Raw genomic sequence first — 25,772 nt, forward strand, 5'->3', positions numbered from 1 at the left:
GAACATCTGTGGAAAGAGCTGAAATTTGTAGTTGGGAGACGGCACCCATCAAACCTGAGAGAATTGGAGCAGTTTGCTCAAGAAGAGAGGGCCGAACTACCAGTGGAGAAGTGTAGAAACCTTAATCAGAGTTACAGTAAGTGATTGACTGCAGTTATTGCCTCCAAAGGCTGAGCTACAAAATATTAAGTTAAGGGTACCAATATTTTTGGCCATGCCATTTTCATTTGTTTTATTGTATTAAATAATATGTTAAGTTGTAAATCAAAATCAAAGTTTCAGTTATATTCAATTTTAAATAAAGAAGGATGGATACCATATACTTCTGTCAGTTTCAACTTAATACAGAGAAATTTTTTTTTTTTTTTTTTTAAAAAGTGGAAAGGTACTAATATTTTAAGCCATGTCTAGATATAGTATATATAGTCTTGCTCTCTCAGCCAAAAACTGACACACTATTCTCAATATAAAAACAGTTTCAGTAGGACTGTACAGTGTTTATGCATTAAAGACAAAGTTCAACATTTTTGCTTATGTGTTTTCCTCGCAGGAGTGAGATGAGAAGAAGAATACCACCCTCTGAAATGAGTGTGGAATTGATCTTCTCATCTATTGTACAAAAAACTGTTTTTCACAATGTGAATCCACTACTTCACATACATTATCCACCATGTTGAATCTCCAAAGTGCAGAAAACCAACCTTTAATGAACTGAAAATCAAGCAGAGTGTGTGTGGACTACAGTTTGTCTCCTGGGTCTGGTGTGACATGACTGTATCCACAGTAGTAGGCATGGTCAAACATGGTTGGTGCTGTTTATCACCCCATGCCATCTGAAAACTGAACATGTTTGTGTGTGTGTGTGTCCATACATTACCTGATTCACAGGTAAAGGTGCGTGAGGTGTCATCCGTAAACACAATGGCCACAGCCTGTCGCTTGGTATCCCGCGGCAACCGTGTGACATTCTTAACGTTGCTAATCTCTGTCACCTAGACAATAGGTCAAAAGTAAAACAGTCAATGAAAATATCTTGTATTGGTACATTATATGTGATCAACCTTTTTGTTATTGTTTGATTAAAGGGATGAGACCACAGTAAAGTCAGCTTGTGAGAAAAAAAACAATGTCACTAATAAACTGGAGGTCTTTGAATTGAGGTTGATTAGGGCGATACGCTGATCATCCTGTGAGATTTGCTGTTACTTTGGAGAGGAGTAAATGGCAGTTCTCCTGAATACACACCTAAATATGCACTCTATCATACTTTCTCTAAACTATCACATCCTTCAACAGCTCTTTGGGAAACTGTAAACCATAGAGTTGCAGAGTGGGAGGAGTTATTTTCTGGTATCGACGGTTGAGGTTCAGTTCATTCATCCATAAAAACATGGAAATTACAGTGTTACCAAGATAACTGACCAACACTGATTACCAAAACATAGGAAATAAATACGCATAAATACCAGTACCAAAATGGAACTTGGTTGTTGCCAGGTTTGTGTGCTTGTAATCAGTCACTCCGACTCCAACAGAGTGATAGGTTTTCTCTCTAGAGGATCACAACATTTTTTCCCATTCTCCAGTTAAACTTTCATTTATATCAGATCAGTAATTTAAAGGAAGCTTTCACAATTTTTCAAGTCTGTCTTAAAAAAACAGTCAGGAGCCGAAATGAACATTGAAACATGTTTTTCTTGCTGTAATTATTCCTCCTGTTCATACTGACCATTAGAAGATTCCTTCATAATGTACTTACAATGGAAGAGATGGAGGACAAAATCCACAGTCATCCTTCTGTGCAAAAATGTATTTAAAAGTTTATCTGAAGCTAATATGAAGCTTCAGTGTCCAAATGAGTCAAATCAAGTAGATATCTTTCAACGTTACAGTCTTTTTAGTGCCAAAGTCCCTCTTTTTGGTACTATACTTCCACCACACCTCAACAGGGAAACACTGTCTGAGGAAACACAAAGAGGGAATTTGATGGTAAAAAGACTGTAAATGTGTCAGATATCCACTTGATATGACTAACTCAGACTGATAAAGCCTCATATAAGCTTCACATCAACTTTTAAATGACTGTGTGGACACACTGTGGATTTTGGCCTCCATCACTTACATTGAAATCACATTTGAAGGGGATCTTTTGATAGCCAGTATGAACAGGAGGAATGATTACAGCGAGGAAAACCTCTTTCACTGTTCATATGGACACCTGACTGTTGTTTTAAGACACACTTGAAAAATTGTGAACCTGTCCTTTAAATTGATGAGTTTAATAGTTTTGAACCAGGACCTTCAGTATTTGGATTAAGTAACTCCTGAAAAATGTTTGCCAAAGTCAGCAGTCCTCTGCTGCTATGTCAATAACTATCGGATTTGACTCTGTATCAGCAGATACCCGATATTAACAGATTAGGAAACTTGAGTGGAACACCCCAGTCATTGTACTAATTATCTGTTTGGTTTCAGATTTGTGATGTGTGTTCACTCTGCACCTTCCAGACAACAATATGATCTAATGGAGAAGCTTGACTTAACTCATGCTTAACTGTGATTGGCTCAGCTGTTTCAGAGCTATAACACCAGTGATGTGACTGGCTAAGAGTGTATTTATTAATCACCACACCACCACTGATCTATATTCACCTTAACCCAGACCTTTGCACTTTGTAGCAAAGTGGCAGGTGGAGATGCACACACAGTCCCTGTTGAGCCAAGAATATCATTTTGTGAAGTTTATTGATTTGTGGAATAACACTGATTGTTTTGTATAATAGTGAAACCTTCAGTTACACCTTCACAGTGAAAGTAGAGTACACAAAGCAAAGACATTCTACAACTTCACCTAAAGTCCGCTGGTGTGTTGACAGATGCTAAGTGAAGGAGTGTGAAAGTAGACAAAAAAGGTCAGGTGAAGGAGAGGTGATGATGATGAAGAGTGAAAGATGAATAAGATCTGAGAGAAAGAGAGAGAAGAAAAAGAGAACAAGAAGGAATGTTGGTTCATGCAGAGCTCTGAAGCAGAAGATTTGACTTTAATGTGAAGGCTGACTGCTTTCATCCCTATGTGTTTGTGTCTGTCAACTCTTTATGTTTGGTTTTCTGCTGCAGAAAAAAAAAAAGAGTATACCTGTCGCGTGCACGCACACACACACACACACACACACACACACACACACACACACACACACACACACACACACACACACACACACGCATTCACCTTAGGACAGGCTCTGATGTAAGCAGACTTCTCATCAGGATATTTCTCGAGACGACGAGGTCCTTTACTGGATGACTTCTTGAACACCAGCCAGCAACGCCGATAGATCTGTAATACACACACACACACACACACACACACACACACACACACACGCACAGAGTTAGGATCAAAGAAATTTAATATCAAATCCTACTTTTACATCAGTCAGAAACAGTGAGTTGATGTGACGGAAGCTAAGAAAGATGGAGAGAGTGAGGTGAAGTAGAGTAGACCGCACTTGATACATTTTACTCAAGAATTTGTTATTTAAGCAACTTTTAAAACTTTGCTTTTGCCACATAATGGAGGGAATTGTAAGTTTAACCCATAATATCACCACCAGCCACCCAGCTAACCATTTCAAAACCAGTGGTGGAGAGTGAATAAGTACATTTAAATATTGAAGAACTTGCACATTATTTAAGTATTTCCATTTTATTTTACTTGATACTTCTACTTCACTACAATTCACTGCGGGACACTGCTTTACTCCCTTTTGATATTAAAATTTACATTAATCATCTTACAACCTGTCAGATTTATCTGGTGACCCTTTGGAGGGGCCCGACCCTTAGGTTGGGAACCTGTAACTGTATATGAAGTAGTTCAATAGTGCCTCCTTGACCAGCTACAACAGCAAATCAGTATTAATAATGTTGTCTATTAAAATATATACTATACTGTATATATTTTATTTATTCATATAAATATAAATATATAGGCTGATTTTCTGCAAAACCAGTACTTTTACTTTAAAATTATAATAAAAATATTATCAATATTATATAATATATTAAATTTCACTGATAATAGCCTTTTCCTTTTACTTAAATATGATTTGAAATGCAGGACTTGTAATAGAAGTAAGTAAAGGGTCTGAATACTACAACGTGATTGGTTGTGGATTTTTTTCATGTCATAAGCCGAATAGCTTTTAGTACACAGAACAGCATATTGACATGAATTCATATGCAAAACTCATCCAGCCATCCCCTCTCTTTCTCTCTCCTTTAGTCTCTCAGTTGTTTACAAGAGCTTAGTTCAGTCTCGAGGGCGGGAGTGGGAGACAGAATGAGAAGTTCAGGCTGATCTTTACTGAACAAGTGTGGAATACAAATACTTTCCAACCTACATGCTCAAAAAGGAAATCTGAACACAACAGTTCATAGATTTTGCCTTTCTAAATTAGGATTGATACAGGGTAGGTCAACGGAGCAGACTCTTTCAGTGACACCCCTGCCCATTCACACCTGGACACTGATCCATAAAAATGATTTTTCTATCTTGTGTAATCACAGTCATGGTGTTCAGCTGATGCCTTTATCAAAAATGATCAGGGAGCAGTTCAGAGGCTCACTCAAGGACACTATGACCAGACATGATTATTGATGGACAGAACTGGTTGCTGTGAGGGTTTGATCATACGTGTCCATGCTGTGTCACTTCATGGTCACCCTTAAAGCACTTTTATTGCCTGGAAACGCCATTGTTTCTTGTGTGGAATTCAAATGCATATGCACACACAAGAGATGGACAGGAAATGAATCCCTTGTGAAATGAAGCTTACACATGCTCAGATGAGGTGATATTATAACTTTGAGTTTACACGAAGTTGGTGCAACATTCTGCAGCGCAGACTAAACTACAATCCCTAGTTTTCCTTTAAAACATACTTGCTGTTACCACCAGTAACCACAATTGTTGCCAAATCATCCATTTCTGAAATCTTCAGGACTTTAAAGGAAACCTACAGGTTTGACTTCACTATAACTTCAAGCTGTTAAAGACAAACACAGCTTCTTAGGGGGGTTATAAACCTGTGTTGTTTAGTCTGAACACAGCAATCTTACTCGGGTGTGGACCAAAACAACTGAGACATATTTAGAAGAAGTGGTCAAATTCTGGAGCGGTTTGTTTGTTGTGGGAACATAATCCAACCTTGATGTGACCCAACTACAAGGCTGCAAGTTTGAGCTAAATAGCTCCTGTAGCCAGGTGCGCTCTGCATGCTGGGATGTGGATGACTGAAATCAACAGTTGCAAGCAGCTAGCCGGAGAATGAATCAAGGTCTGACCTGGACTAACAACCAAGTATGTTGCCTTCTTGATATTCGGCCAGATGACCTTCTTCGTGCGTTAACATTCTCACTCCCACCCAGACACCAATGAGCAGAGTGAACATTCTCATGTGGATTTTAGTGATGCTTTTTGATTCACTTGAATTTTTTGTGTGAAAAGAACCCAAACTAAGAGGAAATCTTTAGCAACTCAAAAAACAGTGTACTAACTCATCCACTGATTGTGACCAGAGAAAACAAACTGGGTTCAAAAAAAGGCCCTTACACTGTCAGTACATCTGTGATGATGAAATGGTCCTCAGTGACTTCACTGGTGTTCCCTTAACATCCTCTCTACTTCTGCTTCAGTTGGTTACTTTCCCAAAATTAAGCTGAACACTCCTGAGAGAAGCTGTGACTCTTTCCACCCTTTCTGAAAACACTGCATTCTGGTCTGTGATGTCTTAGAAGACACCACAAAGCAACAAAATAAGCACAGAAATGAAACACAGTCATTTTTACTCAGCACTAGGATTAAGCCAGTTCCATGTGACTTTTTGGCTTTAAGTTTTTTGTGTAGGGTAAATCTGCAAGGCAAATCACATAACAGCCTTAAAGATGAATGTATGTATATATGATAGGCATAAAAAATAAATAAGACTATTCCTTTTGAAACAAGGAGGCTGGAAGAAGGATTTCGAAATTTTCAGAGCATTCTTCAATTAATAAGAGGTATCATTTTCTGATAAATAATTCTGTTTTGCCACTACTGTTGTGTGCTGATGGAACGTAACAGTGACTCACCCTATGAAAGGATGAATAAATATGAATAACATTTTCAATAACACAGCAGTACTAAATCATCATATGTCATCCTTTTCCAATCCCCTCTTTCTACTTCTCATCTTTGCTCAATAGTGTCTGAACTTTTTTTTTTCAGGTTTTGACATTTTAAGTTCACATTTTTACGTTAGAAATCTACTCTGAGCACACACAATTCACTGGCCGGTAAAAAAAAAATACTATCAAGCTATTTTAGTTGAACAGAGGGGCAAATGTGTGATCAAGGAAAACAGCCAACCGTTATTCAAAATGCACATGTATCCATTTAAGTTTACTGTCGACACAGCACTTCAAGGTTACTCTAATGCCACGCCTGGCGTAACAACATCATTTTCTGATACTTTCATGTGAGCAGACCCCCTCTGGAATTACAGCAACTCCAAACTGTTTGGCATCAGTTTCATCTTTGAAGCTGTGAGAAGGGAGCAATTAGCACTTTGTATCTTCATCCCTCCCTCCCAGCCTCTCCTCAGCCCCCTCTCTTTAACTTCACTTAGCACTCCTTACAGCTAGTCTGTCTGCTGAGACCCAGTTACTTCAAATACTGGATGGTTGAGAGATAGAGGGAAAGGAAAGATGAAAAGTAAGAGGGAGGATAGTAGAAATGAAAGCAGTAGGGATATGTTTAGTAGCTTTAAACAAAAAGCTACTAAGGAGTTAGTAGCTGATCATTGTAAGATGAAAAACCCAACATTAACACATAGTATCTCTTTTTTAAGGGCACATCCTTTATCCTCCGTCTGGTTTACTGTATCTGACACCAGTCCAAAACAAATGAAGACTGAGATTGGCTAACAGTTCTATAATTTGAAATCATGCCAATAACAAAGCTGTAACAGCCTCATATTAATGCCCATGGTGGATTTTAATGAGATGGAGCGACACAGGTGGGTGGACATTCAGTTGGCCATGTAGTGTAAGGGCGTGCTCAGACAGAACGTGAAACAAGTTTTCCCCTTGTTGTATCTGACCCTCGGAGTGTTTTTACAGTCCGTATTTATTTGCCCCTGGCGACTGATTTACTGCCTGTATGTTAGCTGTAGCTAGCTAGCAGCAGCTAACTACGCAGCAACTGTGTGTGGATTGTGTCTCTGTTTGTTCATGTGAAAGTCACCCCCCAACTTATATCAGAACTTATCAGGAACAAAAAGTTTTGAAATAAGTTGGCAGGTTGAATTAGTTAACAGCTAACAACTTCAACAACAGAGCGGTCACTCCTGCTGCTAAATGGATTGGACCAGGGCACCCCCTCAACAATCAGTAGTCCCAGATGACCTTGGTGGTAATATGCCCAACCAGCTAAAACTGGACAAGTTTCCAGCTCAAATGATTTCAGGGAGGGGGAAGAAATGGACTTTTGCAAGTGCATGTCCCATGTCCCACGCTGTTTTCCCTGGTGAAGCACTAAACATGGCTACTAATTCAGCCCCAAACCAACCTGCTTGCACCAAGTTTCACTGAAGTACGCAAGACATCCAGGAGTTTAAGACAAGTTACAGGAGAGGGACTTTCCATCACTTGCTGAAGTAACTTACTGGATGTTGTTGGAGGTGTCCCACAGGATAAAACACACAGACTGAACTCTCAATTATTGGACTAAGGTTACTGCATGGCTCTGAGAGAAAACTTAATGGGGTCTTGCGCTGTTGTTTCTGCATCACTGGTTTGATAACTACTGCTTGTCTTTTGGTGCCTGCTAATCTCTATGTATGGTTAATGCTGCTGGTCTGCCAGCTCTGTGTGTGGTTATCAGGTGATGCTGGACTATTTGTTGCTTTGAGTGTAGGTAGATTTACGTTAGTTCCTGTAATGCCTATTGACTACACTCTGGTGAATAGCAAGTATAGTTATCACTGAAAGCTTACTGCTGGATGAGGCCACCAATTTAAATCATACATATTAAAACATTATATAGCCTTCTTGAGGCTTCATTTTAGAGCTGGTACTATTATTTTCTTTATCATTTAATCTGCTGATCTTTATTATTTGGTTAATCATTAAGACATCAACACAAAATTTCCTCTGTGTTTGTCTGAATACACCTTAAAGCAGCTATAATCAAAAGTTTCATATTAACATTCATTTGAAATCTCATTTCTAGCCACCTGAGTAAGTAAGTCCAATATTCACTCTCCTGTCAGTTCAATTTTTGGTCTCTGACAATTACTTACGTAAACTTTGCCTGTTATACATATTATGGCCTTGTAAAGTTGATATGGCTAACATACACATCCTGTAGACACAGAGCACCATTTTCATTCATTTGGAGTCATGTTTCTGAAGAACTGATGAATATAATATATTTACTCTCCTTTTAGCTCTGTTTTGGTTTCCACCACTTCCAGAGGGAAATATTTGGCTCATTAGCTGCTAAATGTTCCACTATGTTCACCAGCTAGCAGTGGTGTAACGGAACGTAGTTGATCCATGATCCGTACGGATCACCCCCCATGGTTTGGCACATATGTGAACCACAGATTAACTGCAAAATTTAATGTCTCATTTAAGACAAAGTAAACAAACTGCTGTGGCTACAAGTCATGGACAGTCAGTGTGTTGCTAACAGGGATTTTGAAGAGCAACGACCAAACCAGCATCTAACTGGTCCATAGTGACATCTGCAGGTATGTTTACATGGGCAAAAGTTCCTTGCTGTAAGTGTGTTACAGAATATATGGAAAGCAAAGTTTTGCCCCCCCCCCCAACCACATGGTCAAGGTTAGGGGTCATGGTTTTTAAAAAAAAAGTTGGCTCACAGTAAGAAACAGGAAGTAAACAGTGGTCTCCCATCTTAAAGTCAGATGCTTTATTGACCCATCCATCCACAGGATTTTTACTGTAGACCTCTGTTGTTGTCCAAAAACCATTAAAAACACGTCAGTGAACCACACAGCTGCACTGGGTGACATGTTCCTTCTTTATGAAGAGTTTAGTCACTTTAGTTTGTCTGGAAACAGCTCCAAAGACTAACAGCAATCACGTTTTCAGTTTCTGGAGAGTAGTTCTGTGTAAGGCAGATGCACTGTGCTACATATCACAGCCTCATGACTTTGTATTAAAGTTATTTACAATGTATAATGTAGTACAAAGTCAAGAATTTTGAATCAGTTGGCCCTGTTATTTACATCAGGTCACATTACTGCAGAATAGCGTGAGCCACCATGTCTGTTTCAGTACCAAGGTCAGTCATATGCTCTCATTCTGTGGTTTTGGTATTGAATATGTCGTATGCTAAGTTGTCTTCTGCGCCACTTCTGAGTTCAATTTTTAACTTGCCTTAAAAAGCAAAAATTGTGTGTGCGCACATGTTGAGCCTTGACTGAACCATGCACTGGTTATCAGCAAGTCATTGGTGTTACATTGTATAGAGTATGAGGCACACTGGTGGTACTTTTCTGCTCTGAAATGATTCAGCTATCATCAAGATTCATTAAAGATAAATGAGGCTTTTAGAAGAGCCAGTGGCTGCCCGGCTGCTGACCTCACTGCACCTCACTGCCCTTTGGACAGAAAGAAACATTCAGCCTCTGTCTCTTCCTCTATTGTATCTACTGCTCTTTTCTCTTTGGGTTGAATTTAGAAAAGAAGAAAAACATCTTCACTGTCTGGAAGCATCAAGGCTGTCCATGAAGACACAACATGCAAATAAGCAGTAGTTGAATGTAACAAAGTACATTTAAAAAACTTAGCAAAGCTATTTTGCAGATTATTTTTCACACCAGACGGAAAATATATCCGTCTTATCGAGTAATTGAGTCATTGAGTTATTTTACTAAAAAGTCTGCTGTTGTAGTGAGAATATTTCAACCTGTGCTCAGTGTAAATCAACTTGTTCCAAGAGCATCATTCTAGTGCTTTTAAATCAGTTTATTTAAACACAAAACAGGTTGAAATAATCTTACTGCACTGACGGATTTTTTCCACTCATTTAAAGGCAGAAATGTCTTTATAAATTAAAGTTTAACAGTATTAAAAGTATTAAATTAGCATCACCTTAACAAACCACAATAACAATGCTGCTCACACATAATTATGACAATAATCCTATAATATATAACGCTATGAAAGTGGCCATTTGGCTGATGAGTATTTATTGTGGTTTTTCATCAATAAGGACCTTTTACCTGTACTACATGTAGTGGGGTATTTTTACTTTAAGATACTTTTTATTTTATTATTTTATTTTTTATTCACAGTAATAATGTCTTTCAACCTCACACTGTTCAGGTTATTGTTAGCATGAAGAAATGAGAGTGAAAACTACAGCTAAATTAGCAGTTGCAGGAGTGGTAGGAATCACCAATAAACTGTAATTGCATCACACACACACACACAAAGACACAAAGGGAATTGGAAAAAAAAAAAGCAATATAATAGCAGCTGCAGTAAATTGACTTACAATTTAAAAGCCCATTAAATTTTGTCAAACAATATACAGAGGATGAAGGGAGGGAGGAAGAGGAGGAGAACAGAGCAGAGGACAACAGGGACAGATAATGAAGCAATAATGAAGGAAAGAGGAGTAAATACAAAACACTGTGTGCTGGTACAAGATTGCACAACAGTGGAGGACGGAGGTTTGTGACTGAGAGGGAGGAAGAAATGAGAGAGAAGAAGACAGGTGAGAGAAGAAAGACGTGGAAACGACTTCAGTCACATTAGGGGATAAGAGCAATAATACACCCAAATTAAACCACAAAGTTTAACTGCATCATTACAAAATCTTTATATGGATAGTTACACTTAAACACATCATTTTTCACACACTTACACTCTCTATAGCAGTTTTATGGAAACCAGTTGATTAATATTAGCACGTCTGCTAATTTTATTTGTTAAAATATAAACATGCTGTAAAATGTGTCATGTTGCTCTTAACACACAGACTTCATTGGTGCTGTAAAATTTTAGGAAAATAAAAGAAATTCTGTTTTTTGACTTCCCTCAATTTTTTGTTTTACTTTCGAAATGACACCGTCCTCCAAAGAAAAAAGACAGAGTCAGTTGTTCCAGGAGGTACATATGTTTATGTTCAAGCGCTCTCTCATGGCTGTAGTAATGATGATGGAAGCAAAGAGGGAAATCAGCTGAGGTCGGGGTTGATGGATGGATCAACAAAACCTCAGACTTTGGCAAAGGAGATCACTGTTCATTTCCCAGTTTCCAACCAATCATCACATTCCAATCAACACTGTTTTTAAATAAAACATGACCAAAGTCATCCCCTAACCTTAACCACATAGCTATTATTGTAACCATGACAACAGAGGCCCCCTAGCCTTAAGGAAGTAGTAATCCTAACTATGGATGCCCCCCAAAACCCATTTCTGAATTGGAACCGGTCTAAAGGGCAGGTCATAGTCCAAAAACTGAATGTGGACAGTAGATGCCCATGTGGTTCTAGTTTTTCTCCATTTGGTGTCTGAAAAATGTGCGTATCTGGGCGATGTGTTTCCATGCATCGTTGTCCTTATTCAAGTCCCGGTGGCTTGTTAAAGTTTTATTGTAGAGAATTGGGGAGCTGTCCTCCATTTTGTTTGAAGTGCTTTTACATAGTTGAGTGGGGTAGGAAACAACTTCTGCTTTACAAGGGAATCAAAATGAGTATGACTGGTTCTCTGTGGGTTGTTGCTCCTGTATGTCAGATGACATTTGCATGAAGTTGATCCTTTTTCAACTTCCCTGCCAATGGGCCACTTTTGATTCCTTAAAATCAATGAATCATGAAATGTTCAAACTTTTTCAAGTGTATCTTAGTTTGCCATAGTGTGGAAATTTTCCCACCGGTTAATAAACTCATAACACCGGTGTTACTGGTTACAATGGACATTTTACAAGATAAGATATTCGTTGATGATGCTCAGACAGATCGAGAGCAGGCTGAGCAGACAGAGACGCGGGGAGACATGAGAGCAGCTGCTCGCTAACAGCTACATGTGTTTACAGCAGAGAGCAGGAGGGAGGACAGACGTCTCACTCTGAAGGAGTTTTGTATTTCGCTGTAATGTAGCACAGTGTTAACAATAATTAATATAAGGTCAACTCTAGAGCCTTCTTTCACTCCTTACTCTCGTCATATAGGCTTGCCGTAGTCGTCGATGTTACGGGTGTTACATGGTGTTGGGACAAACACCGATAACATTCCCTGCCCACTGCCCATACCGTAGTTTTTCTTTATTAGTTTATTAGTTGGTGGGAGAATTTCCTCATCGTGGCATCCCTATCATCATATGATAAGTGAAATCTGATTCCACCATGGACTCTGCTAGTCTGTGCTGCAACTCTGCTGCATACGTGGACGGAGCAAATACACAGAAATGAACTAAATGGGTTTTGTTTCTAATAAAAAAAAAAAAAAAGCTAAATGACAGTGTGGGTGGTGGGCATGTAATTGGTGTATGCCCACAGTAACAGCGACTACTGTAGCAAGCATAATCTACCTTGACCATACTCACAAGCCCCTATGTATGAAAGAAACAACTGTCTCACTTGCCAAAGAAATAGACCTATAAAAGCTGTCAGGTCTGTGTATGTGAATGGGGGGCAATCAAACTCAGGTTCAGAGTCAAAAGGAACCCAGTATCTGGTAATTCACTCCTGACCTTGCTGTTTCCCAGGAGAGCAATTCATCACCTCCCAGCCCCCCCTGCTGCCACGGTGAGCACCTGCCTCTTCATGCTGCCACGGTAACCAAACCATCCCATTGCCACAGTATTACAATCCTGCTGAGTGTGCAGTTCTGCATCAGTCCTTCTGACATAGACAAAGGGAGAGGTGTGTTTGTGTGCCCAACTGAAATCACTAAAGTCATTCCTTTCTGTATTCAAATATTATATCTAAGTGATTTTGTTTACTTTTCACTTTTTATTACTGTAAGGAAGTTAATAGTATTTGCAGGTATGTGCTGTTTAATGTGCTACTGCTGACCAGCTAATTAGCTATCTGCAAACTGATGTTAGCAGTGCATGCTTCCCTAAGTAGATGTTTCTTTCCAAGTCCAACTTGAGTCTATTAAAAAAAAAAAGGCCTGAGCCTGGCCCGAATCCATTCAACGTGTCAGGACCCGTCGGGACCTTTCAGGACCCTGGAGGCTTGCAGACCTCTACATTGCTTGTGGACAGTTGTGTAGAATCTGAGTCAGTTTCTGCAAAATTTGGAAAATATGCCAGCTGGTGAAGTGTGACACAACTGGTCTTTGCTGATTTTAATGTGTGAAATCACAAACATAATGTGATCTTCTGGGGTGGTGGCTCTGCTCTCTGCCACTACATGCTGAAAAGTATGAGATTCTCTAACCACTGTGAATGAACTAGTTTTTATGTTCAAAGTGTCCTTAATCCTGAAAAAATACACGCATTACAGCATGTATGCAAAATGTAATCACAATCACTAAAATGATGACCATGTATCTCTCTGAACATCAGCCAGGTGTGTGCAACATATGGTGCTTTCAACATCAAAGCAAGACACATTTAAGGACTACCAGCTGAGGTATACTGAGGTTGCAAAGCAACATTTGCTCGCCAGCATTTTTTGACAATTTTAAGAAGTTGAAGTGCTAACGTCAGCATGCTAACATGCTCACAATGTTAACATGCTGATGTTTAGCAAGTGTAATCTTTACCATGTTCTCCATCATAATTTAGCATGTTAGCGTGCTAACAATTGCTAATTAGCACTAAACACTAATGTACAGCTGAGGCTGATGTGAATGTCATTAGTTTTACAGATTTGTCAATCAACTTTTTCAAAGGTCAAGAATGAACTGTCATGCTTAAATTAGGATTCATCCACTAGGGACATATATCTGAATATCTGTTCAAAATGTGATGGCAATTCTTCCAATAGCTGTCAAGAAATTTCACCCAGAGCCAAAACTGTCAATCTACTGGTGGTGCTAGATGAAAGGTCAAGGGATAACCAAAGTCAGCCCTGTAATGCTGCTTTATCCTCTAGGGACCATGCACGAATGTACCAAATTTCCTGGCAATTCATCCAATTTTGGATTATTTGAGTCTGGATCAAAGTGGTGGACTGACTGACAGACAAACTGACATTGCCGCTAGCGTGGCTATGAAATAACATTGTGTTTTAGTGCTGCATGTTTTTTGTTAATTTAGCACCTCCTGCTGGCCATTTCGTATAATAACAACAGACTGATGTAACTTCCTGTTGTGGCCGTTTTGTAGTGCCAGGTGTTGAATGAAGGGGATGCTCATTGCTCTTAAGAGGCACTACCTTTAAGTTTTTATGTTTTTTTGAATATATGTTGTTTGTTTGCTTATATGTAATTAACATATATTTGTTTCATACTGTTTTCACTTTCACACTTCATTTAAGCAAAGAGTTTCAACATCACATCGTGGTGCTGAGAGGGACTTATATGGAGGTGTTTATCTTTCTGGATTATTGGCAGAGAGAGATTCAGTGATACCAGTACAAAAAGTAATAGTAAGTCAGTCATCACATCTCAGTCATTAATGAGAGCCTTAGAACAAAATTCTTTTTATTAGCAACATTAGCGGAATGGCTCTAGGGATGGCTATGTCTGGCTGTTGCTCAATTGGTCCATCACTGGTCAAGAGATTAATGTCCCCAGAGGATGAATCTCAGTGATTTTGGTTATCCCCTGACTTTTCATTTAGCACCACCAGAAGGTCAAAGTTCAGTTGTTCATATACTTGATGGATTGGTACAAATTTGGTACAAGCATTCATGTTTGCCCTACATTTGGATCAGTCAGGTCAAAATTTCACTTTGTCCAATGTTATCTAGCTACTTTTCTTTACAACGAGGATTAGAGTTGCACAGAGTTACTGGAATGGCGGCGGACTGTTTCAGTAGACTAAGCTAACAGAAAGGCAGAACTGATAGGAGTGTCTTAATAATTACAGTAAGGTATACAGCTGTAGCTACATATTGCTTAAAATAAACTAAAATTAATGCAACTAAAAAAAACAATTAGGAGGTTCATACATATAATGTTATCGAGAAAGAAATTTGCCTTTTACAGCAGCAGCTAGCTTCACGTTTTCACTGCTTACTTATACAGTTACACAAATTCATCAGTGGGAGCCTTTACTGCTGACCACACACCGCCCAGTGTCAGTCCCTGGTCCACTGGAGTTATGTGCCTTGATCTAGTGCATCTTGATAGTAGTTTTAGAAGCAGACAAAAACATCTCCCTCCACATCAGCACTGCGCCTGCCAATCACACAGAAGACTGGGGTTCAATTCACAGATGGTGGGTGAGCTGCACAAACAAGTGCGACCTATTCCTATCAGATTAGACGCATCTATCCCCAGCAGGACAATCAGCTTTGAGCACGGCGGATCGATGTGTTGTTGCAGTGCCTCTGGGAATGCTGCTCTCTCTCTACACAATGTCCCCACAGGCATCATTAAAGTTTGATCTGATCTTATCTTACCTTACCTGCTTCATTAACCTTTAGGCTGCCACCTCTGCTGCACTAGCCTAAAGCCTCCAGACTAATGGCAGCATATGACTCCTTTCAGCAACACTGGCTCTGTAATAGTCTGGCTGCTATTTTTGGCGATGACTCGTCTCATAGAAAGCAAGGTCAGTGCTAACTGCTACCAAGATAATGATTTTGAGTGATCATCTGGGTGTTTCACTTCTCAATGTGGAGATGGAAAAGACATTCAGAGTCATTTCAATATCTCCCCGTAAGTATTCCATCATATCTGGTTGGTCAAAATGTGCTGCACATCACTGAGTAACTGCTAATGCCTTGTTGACAGAAGCAATGTCATTCTGCACAGGAGAATGAGGAGAGTGCTGCATCATGGGATGTGGGTGATCACGCAGAGAGGTTATGTTGGTCATCACTGCCAAGGAAATGTTAATTAGGATTAGAAAATCTGCCAGGAAGTGTGGGAAATGTCACACCAGCACTGGCAAACATTAACACTTTGGCAACAACTTTCTTGTGAAATGGGTATTTCCATTTTGTCCGTTCACTCTATTGCATTACAAAATTTCATTAAGAGATTTCTCATTTGGTCTCCATAATATTTAAACGCTAGTCTACTTCTAAAGGCTCTGTTCCAATGAGGTTAATGAGGACGATGACACTGAACCAAAATAGTAAAGTTGCAGGTTGGAAAACCAAAACAACCTAAAACGCTTCCTGAACGCTGAAGGGAAGTGTAGAGTCGGGGCAAAATTCTTGGTGGGTTTGTCACAACACAAGACCCCTTTCACATTACACATGGCAATTTGACCCACTGCTAATGTAAAATTAATTATTTAAAAAACAACTGCAAAAATGTCCCCATTTACTCTAGTTTCAGGCTACAGCATTCCTTGGAAATTCTTTCTAAAAAGCCTGTATGAAAAACTTTTCACAGTGAAATGTCCTTTCTCTTTTTCAGCATTTACAGGCTCAAGGTTGTTGAGCCAGAGGACAGAGGTGGACAAATGAACCTGGGAGCAGACCAGTATGGAAAGTCTGTGTGTGGGAGGCAGAGCGCCTAGAGCACAGAGATGCTCATCATCCAATGTGCATGCATTCACACATGACATCTCACTTTAAAAATACATCTTTAGTAATTTTAGAATAATGCTGGTGGTTAGTGCGTGTGTGCGCACTTGTGCAGCAGGGTCATAACTTCAGCATGAGTCCATCTTTCTCCTTGTGCCGCCACAAACTTCCATTTGCTGAGCATACAGAGTTTTATTGTGCATAAACTGCAGACATAACAAATGAGCATCATGCTGCCTTCAGGTGCCTGATGGTCCCAGTCGACTTATCAAATTAACATTTTTCTACCTTCAGGTATAATGTCAGAAATACAAACAGAGTGCACATGAACACTATAAATGAGGGAGTAAATGTGACAAACAGGATTTCCTATGACACCAGTTCATGTCTGAAGGCAGGTTTTGGTGCATGGTTCCTAGAATATATAACAGCATAAATAAAATTACAAATTACTTGTAACTATTTGACAGCATTTCAAGCATTTAGCTTTAGAATTTCTCTTTATAAACTGTTTCGATAGGTTTGGTGACTCAGCAAAACATTAACACTTGATATTGAATTCATCTTTGGTAAGGATGTTGAAATTGAATGTGTCTTTCATTCACCCAAACAAGATGGGTTATCATCTACAAAGCTAGTATTTACGTTCTTCACTAGAGAGAGTAAACATCTCCCCTCACCTTTACTCCACCGTGCAGCATCCTGATCATCATTTTCAACAGTTGGTCACTGTCCGAGCTGTTTGTCAGAGCAAACAAGCTCCGACATTATTCGAGATTTGGCCTTTAATTTGAGATTTCACAGTAATCTTATTTTAATCTATATACATTTTTTTTTACATATATACACATACATATTTCTCATAAATCTTCACACATTGAATTGGCAGATGATACTGTATTCTTGCAGTGCACTATAATAAAGCTTATGAAGCTCCATCTGTCCAGACTGAGTGACTGAATTTTTGCCTCTTGATAACCATGCCACTGACTGTAAAAACACAGAAAAGGAGCACCAGATGAGGAGAGGCGGTATCAGTGTGCGTAGAAGCAGAGGAGGATATTGTATGTGTAGGAGCAGGGAGGTCAAAGTGCCTGCAGTCAGAGCAGTGCTGGGAGGAGAAGTGAAACTGAATGCCAGATCAGGGAGCTGAGCTCTATACAGCAGGCTACCTATAGTCTCAGAGGGCTGCTTACATAATGATGCCTTCAAGGTACATAAAACAGATTTACAGGTTCTTTGGACTGAATAGAGAAAGCTGGATGTGGCAGGCTGAGTGTGAGATTGGACTAGACTGTAAAAAGATTTACAATGTGCTTTCATTTTAGTATATTCCTTTGTGCCTGTGGATCCATTTCTTTAGTTTTGTGTGCAGTATAGAGGTATGTTAAACTGTGACATTAGTCTATTTTAGCTAAATGTTTGTATTTGATAATATTGAGTCTAATATTAAAGTTGCACTAATAAATATGTTTATATTATCAATGGATCATGTAATGTGAAAGGGGTTGTTTGTAGTGATGAACACACATAAAATTATCACTTCAGCTCTGCAGAGAGTTTCAGCATCTTTCAGCACATGGTTTTGATTTTATGGCCCATGATGTTATTGTTTTGGTTCCTGGTCTCATTAACTTCACTTCCAGCAGCAGTAGGCAGCTGTTTCCAGTGTAAAACTTTGATAAACCTACTGTATACTTCATGCTCAGCACCAAACAGCAGACAGACAAAGTCAACAACTAGCTGGTGAACATAGTGGAGCGTTTAGCAGCTAAATGGCCAGATTTTTCTCAGAAGTTGGTGGAGACCAAAACAGAGCCAAAAAGAGGGAATGTTAGACTTACATTCATCAGGTAAACACAAGCACAACTCTAAATTATTATTTCTTTAAATTGTTAATGTTGCTCTGTGTGCTGGGTGTGTAAATAGGCAACCGTTTGCTAACACGTTTCCTGGAACAACTTTATGAGGTGATATTATGTCAAAGTTGTGTTTACAGCTTGTTTTGCCCTCAATTGGCCAAAAAGCTAAATTAATGCTGCTTTACACATATTTGCTTAAAAAAACAACATTTTGACAAATACATACACAACACAAACACCTACGTCATGGTTTTCCCTGCCTTTGAAAATTCCGGCATGTGATGTTGACATAACGAAAAAGGTGGAACTCAACTGCGAGGGCAGTGCAGCACCCAGACAGTCTACAATGTGCACACGCCAGAGTTATCTTGCAGTTCATCTTCAAAAAAGGCAGTGGTTGCAAGCATTTTTGATTTATTGACTAAATAATTACTTTTGTGAGACAAACATGAAGTATATTGTGAATACCTTTTACGCCGTCACAGAGACTAATGTTAGCAGAGCAGACATTAGTCTGCTGGCTGACCAACAAACAGCAGTACTGAAACAACTTAAACCAACTCTGAGGTGAAGAAAATAACTCGGTGCTCAGTAGGTTTCACATCAAAAATCCTGCACATACTCAGTGTCTTGGACAGCGATACGTTTCCCCGGATCTAACGGTACAGCAGAGAGGCGTTAATAACACAGCAGAGCACTCCGCCTCTCCCTAAGTTTATGATTCTCATACAGGCAGTTAATACCGTTAACTTTTTAAAATATGAAAAAGCTGCAGACCATTTATCTTTTATGTTATGTTTCATATTGTATTTCAGTGGATTAAGGACACCAGTGAATGGTTGGCACACAGTATACTGGAGAGAGAGACTGAAAATAATGTCCCCTTTTCTAGTCATTCAATCAAGAATCAGTTTTCAATCAAGAATTGATTCTGAATCGTATGTGTACGTATCTGCAGCCAAAGCTTCCGCATGTGTCTGCAGCCCTTAAATCCAACCCACTTATTTGGTGCGTTTGCCAACAGCGAAAGTGATTTTAATGGAAACACTCTCCAGCATGCTTACTTACTTATGATTACCGAACTCATCCTCTTGTCTTACAGATATCTGTGCCGGATAAGCAGAGATCAGAGCGGGTCTCTGAAGTGATACATCCTTCATGTTAGCTCAGCTACATCCACCAGCTCTCACCTACGCATGTGTCGCCTCTAAGTTTGCTCAGGCCTCAGGCGATGTCACATTTAATTCCATCTGTGAGATCCTTCCAGCACTCCAGGGCACTGAGGTAGGTGTTTTGGCTTCTATTAATCTATATGAATAATTTACAGTTTGTTTTTTCAAACATAACATATCTGCTGAGCAGCCTGTATGGTCTTTTAAAGGGTGCTAAAGCTAAGTGTAGGAAACATGAAATATTGTGGACCATTTTTGCTTGGCTGGTGTATGGATGCATTTTTAGGGTACTCTAATCTCTCCTGAATGCGCCATTACTGGAAATGATGTCCATGAACTACTTGAATGCCAGAGTCGTGCATTAAGTACAGCTCTCTCCATATTCGTATACACACTTGTCTAGAGTAAGGAGTGTTTAGCCTGCTAATCTCAAAGTCTGGAATGCGTCCAACGCTTCAGTGTGTGGATGCATTTGAAGGATTGAGAATGTATTTTACTGCTACTTGCAGAATGTGGGGGGAAAAAAAACTACACAAGCATTTCTTTTCTTATACCAAAAAAAGCACACCTAAGCATGTGAACAGATGGGCCAAACACATCTCACATATGCTTCCAGTCTTGGTGCCTATCAGCTATTTGAATGCATTGACTTCATGCTTAATCAGTGGAAGACTGGTTATGGAGGATGTGGGGGTTTGAAACCCTTGTTCCACACCCACAGGCGGATCAATAGAAATCACATCAATACAATAGTTCATTGTACTCAGAGGACTGTGATAACACTACAGCAGGAAACGAAAAACAGACCTTTATGTGTAAACATTAAGGCTCTTAGGGTGCACCAGTGCGCCCGAGGTTAGTTTAAGTCAGTGTGCACTGGGACTTGGCATGTCTGGGGCTTTTTCCTTTGGCTTTGTTTTTCCTGTTGAGATAAATTAAGCATGACTTTGGTAGTCTATCTACCGAGCCTTGAGGAGGACCTCAGCTGTGCCAGTCCTCTGTGCCCTAAGGATGCAGAGACTAACTCAGATAACCCTCGTTTTTACCTCTCTTTGTATTCATGCCCTCCTCTCTCTCTCTCTCTCTCTGTCTCTCTCTCACTGTCTCTCCCCTGGGTTTCCCACAGCACTGTGTTAACTCACTGAGTGAAAATGTTCACCCTCCAGGGTCTCCTAAAGTTTCATCAAATCTGAGGCTTATTAAGCCTTAATGTTAATGCTATACTAAATTTGAATGCATCACCAATTTAAAAAAAAAAAAACCTAGCAAAATCAGACTTGATTTTCCAACATAAACTAAATGGACTGCATTTATATATCCAAAGTGCTTTACAATATGCCTCTCAGCTATCCATCCACATACACACACTCACACACCAATGGCAGCAAGCCAGCATGCAAGGCACCGGCCTAACCATCGGGAGCTATTTTGGGTTCATTGTGTGGCTCAAGGACATTTCAGCATGTGGACAAGAGGAGCTGAGGATGGAACTGCCAACCCTGAGATTAATAAACCTGTCCTACCTGCTGAGCATCTCCACTCATCAATATTTTTATATTAACAGTGAATCTAATTATGTGCAATGTGAAAGGGGTCTCTTGCAGTGACTACCCTTGCAGAAAACAAAATGTCAGTTTTCACATTCATGTTTGGGAAAAAAAAAAACTGTTTCTCTGGAAGATAAAGGTTTCAATGAAACACCTGAAACCAGAGTAACAGGGACATTATCTCTGGAAAGAGATATTCCTCATGAAATTTTTAAAGCTGCACCGACCAGTATTTTTATATTAACAGCCCACAAGTTTACTGTTTTGGTTCAGTCATAGCATCAACCCCCAGCAGCAACAGGCTGTTATGTTCAGAGAAAAACCTCTCAAGAAAACAAAGCACGCCTGCAACACCTATCTGCAAACAGCAGACGGACAAACTAGCTGGTGAACATAGTGGAGCATTTAGCATATTTTTCTCTAGATAACAGAGCTAAAAGGAGAGTGAATATTGCACTTACATCTGTCATGCAACTTCATAAGGTGATAATATGTCAGTGTTGTGTTTGCAGTTTGATTCTCTGCCCCCAAGTGGAAAAAAATAAATAAATGAATTCTGCTTTAACATTGTTGATGAAGGTTCTGACCTTACACACATGCTGCATTCATGCCATGTTGGCAAAATGGAAAAAACAGGAAAACCTCAAATACTTAAGTTTGGGAACATTTTTATTTAAAGATCCCACTGCTAGCAATGTAGCTCCCCTGAGAAAAAATGGAAATTATGCCTAAATTAGCTGTTTAGCATTTTGACAACAAGTGAAACCATACAATCCTTTTTAATATGCTGAATCACAATCATTACTGTGTAATACAATTACAGTGCTGTGGATGTTGAAGCTGAGCACTACATCAGTTAAAACTCTCTTTTTACCAGTCACTCATTATTTCAACTGTCACCTGTGGTCATGAGCTTTAGGTAGTGACCAAAAGAATTAGATTGCTGATACAAGCGGCTGACATGAGTTTCCTTCAGGATGTCTAGGCTCACCCTTAAAGACAGGTGAGGAGCTCAGATAGAAGAGCTTCTCCTTTGCATTAATGGGGGAACAGTAAGGGTAGACTTTTTGTAGTTCTTTTTGACCACATGGAGATGTTGTAGTCAGAAACTCCTGATATCTCTGACTCAGAATTACAACTAGGAAGCTGGGTTTGTGTATTAATCTAAAGAATCAACAAAGAAACATCAGAAGTTATCATCTTCTGTCATTTTTAATGTTATCCATCACTTTCCCAAAGTAAAACCGAATGAATTAACTTGTCATATTGGCAGATGCATTCTACTAGTGCCGAACCATCTCTGCTCCACGCTACACATCACAACGTCTGGACAGACCGCTAGCAATACTGGCACAGGGGAGAAGATGGATTAAGAGAGCAAATGAAAAAGGACAAAGAGAGAGAGATGGATGACACAGAAAGAATGTGGCGGAAGGAAACAGATAATGAGGCAGAAAAGGAAGAATGAGATGTGAAGAATCAGAGCTCCAGGCAGAAAACCACAGAGAGAAAAGAGAAGACACAGAGCAATTAAATGACAGGGGCAGCGTGAGAAAGTGAGGAAAAAAAAATAAGACAGGGACAAAAATCCAGAGCAGTTAGTGTTCAAAACAAAACACGGAAAGATTAGCAAACAGCAGAGAGAGAGAGAGAGAGAGAGAGAGGCAGACCATAAAAGCCAAATTTGTTTTGGTCCAGTTAATTCGGCTACCAGCTCGAGGACCAAAATGTACTGTCAATACGTGTAAATGATTTACAAATAAAAACGATGCTGGTTATGCCAATCATACCACTTCCATGCTCTTGTCTTTGTAGCACTCTTCATGGGCCAATCAGTTTAGTTTGAATACTCCCAAAACTCATATAAAATTAGTGCTAACTGAGAATCTGTGAGATAAAAAAAGGGAAAACAAACAAAAGCAGACATATACTCAGACCTCCGGCTCTCAGCTTTAAGACAGAGGACAGAAAACAGTCATTCTCATCATCACAGCCAGAGAGTTTCTACAGCCCAACCCAAGCCTGCTGAGAGAGGACACACAGTACAAGGAGACAGAAGAGGACTCAGAAAGCAGAGCTCTGCCCTCACAAAACCTCAACTGGGAAATAATCTGCATTGACTCCGCCGTCCGACCTTTTTATATCAAAGCCCTGCTTCTTTAACACAGAGCGCAGGGATCCAGCACAGCCCAGTGTCCCAGTGCTGGATAGACAAAAGCCTCCAAGGCTTTATGAAGAACAAGGATCCCGGCTATGGTCTACAATGCTGCCTAAAACCAGAGCTGGAAGGTGACTTTTCTCTCATTGTCTCAGCCAAGGGCGTCATGTATTCAGTTTTTTTTTTGAGGGGGCAGTTTCACAGTCCTATGCATATGTTAATGTTCACTCCAAACCAAGATGTTACCAGTAAGTATCTGCTTTGTGTGCTATGTTTATCATCAAGCCGCCCACCTATCAGTAGCAAAGCAAAGCTCATTTTATTTATATAGTGCATTTAATTCCAGGGGAGATTCAATGTGCTTCACATTAAAAAAACAGAACCCACACACACAAAAAAGCTTTTATATATGCAGTATGTACATGTATACATTACCAGTCAAAAGAATGGGAAGGTGTGTTCAAACTTTTGACTGGTAATGTACATCATACACATATACTGTACAATACATACTGTACACACACTGCATACACACATACACTGTATACACACACTGTACATACATACACATGCAAACATAGCCAAGTAACCAAAAACTAATCAAACGCACAGGAAAACAGGAAGGTCCTCAGTCTGCTTTTAAACAGGCTTGATGATGAAGCACATCTAATACAATCTGACGAGGTATTCCAGCAGCTGGGGCCACAGAAACCAAAAGCTGCTTCACCATTTTTGTTTTGAATCTCAGAACAACTAGAAGGTCTGAGCCTCAGAGTTCAGATTGAATGAATAGGTCAGAGAGGTACTGTGGAGAAAGGCCGGTTAGGACTTTATAGAAAAGGAGTATAATCTTGCAGTCTGTTCTGAAACTAACCAGTGGAGAGATCTACAGGTGTGCTGTGATTGAATTTGGTCTTTCTCGTTAAGATTCCGGCTGCGGTAGTCTGCTCACAGTCTGTCTAGGCAGACCAGTGAGGAAGGCAGTAACCATCTAGAACAATAATTGAATGACAGTCCAGTAATTTACTGTTCAATATTGAATTTAATAGCATTATTGAACAAGAAAATGTTGGCAAAAGACTAACAGTGCTGTCAGTTTTTTGGGGGACAGCAACAATAATAAGTTATCTACTAATAATAGAAAAGGACAACAAGCCAACACTACGTTAATTACTTGTGGGTTATACTTAAGACCACTGATGATAAATCACTTTTACAAATTCATTCCAATAATGTCAAACTGTTTTATGGCGTGAGCTGAGAATGCTTATTCATACCTCACACTGCTGTTATGACAACCACAATTTACAACAATTCAGCACGACTGCCACAGTCTACCAGCTCCGCTGATACTATGCAGAGCTTTCAAGCTGGAAGGAACCAAGTAGCCTAAGGGGGGGGGTTGTTTGTGGCAGGCTGAGTTAAATATGAATACAAACATACAGGAAAGCATCTCTTGTTTCTAAATGATATTATAAAGGCTAATTAAAAACACTTATTGTGAAAAAAGAATTTAACATTTTCCAAAGCCATCCAGTCTCAAAAAGTATAGAAAAAAAATCAGCCTCTTTCACTTTGTTATACAATTCCAAGTCTGTGCTGCATTAGATAAATACATTTTACAGATTAAATTCACATGTCACATGATAATCTGGGGTTTGGGAGAAAAATCAGCGCTGATATTCTGTTTGTTGCCCACAACTGGCGGGCGAGGAGCTGTTTGGTGCCAATGTTCATGTAGTGTATTTAATATTCAACAAGTTTGCAAGACAAATCTCCGCAAAAGCACTGTCAAAGCAGATTCTTGTGACCGTCTGCTTTCATTCACAACACAGCCCTACCTGCATTTTCCCTGAAATGTTACTAGGTCTTGAGGTGGGAAACGGTACAGATTTCCCTGAATATCAATCCCTGCTCCCATTCACACATGACCCCATGCAGGAAATGTTCCTGAACATTTCAGTGATAGACTGCATGTGTGAAAAGGGTTTTAGATATGTATGTCAGCAAGTAGATGTTGAGGTAGTTCACTGCACTAAAGGAAAAATAAAAAAGTCAGGATCACAAAGGTCAATAGGATTCATCCTCTGGGGATCATGAATGTCGGTCCAGATTTTCATAGCAATCCATCCAATAGTTGTCAAGATATTTCAGTCTGGATCAAAGCGGTGGACTGACCTACATTGTCATCCTTGGAGCCATGCTTCTATCATGTCTACAAATCTGAGTGTGTGGGCTTTATTTCAAGATTAAGCCAAACTCTAATCCTTAAGGCAATTTTCAAGTATGCGTTGTTGACTCTGTGACTGTGTGTTGCTGATGCACACAGACACACATGCAGCACATTAACAATCGC

At 39.6% G+C, this 25,772-nt stretch overlaps 1 protein-coding gene across 1 annotated transcript in view; it reads right to left on the minus strand.

Moving 5' to 3' along the window:
• dok4 (docking protein 4) overlaps positions 1-25,772 on the minus strand; it is an 80,146-nt gene that overhangs the window by 16,397 nt on the left and 37,977 nt on the right. Inside the window, exons 3-4 of the mRNA XM_067597286.1 lie at positions 3,230-3,337; positions 878-992 (exon numbers count right to left, since the gene is read on the minus strand). Coding sequence (XP_067453387.1) covers positions 878-992; positions 3,230-3,337 — 223 coding nt within the window. The remainder of the gene's footprint in view (positions 1-877; positions 993-3,229; positions 3,338-25,772) is intronic.

The sequence above is a fragment of the Thunnus thynnus genome, chromosome 1, assembly GCF_963924715.1.
Source record: "Thunnus thynnus chromosome 1, fThuThy2.1, whole genome shotgun sequence".
NCBI classification, from domain to species: domain Eukaryota; kingdom Metazoa; phylum Chordata; class Actinopteri; order Scombriformes; family Scombridae; genus Thunnus; species Thunnus thynnus.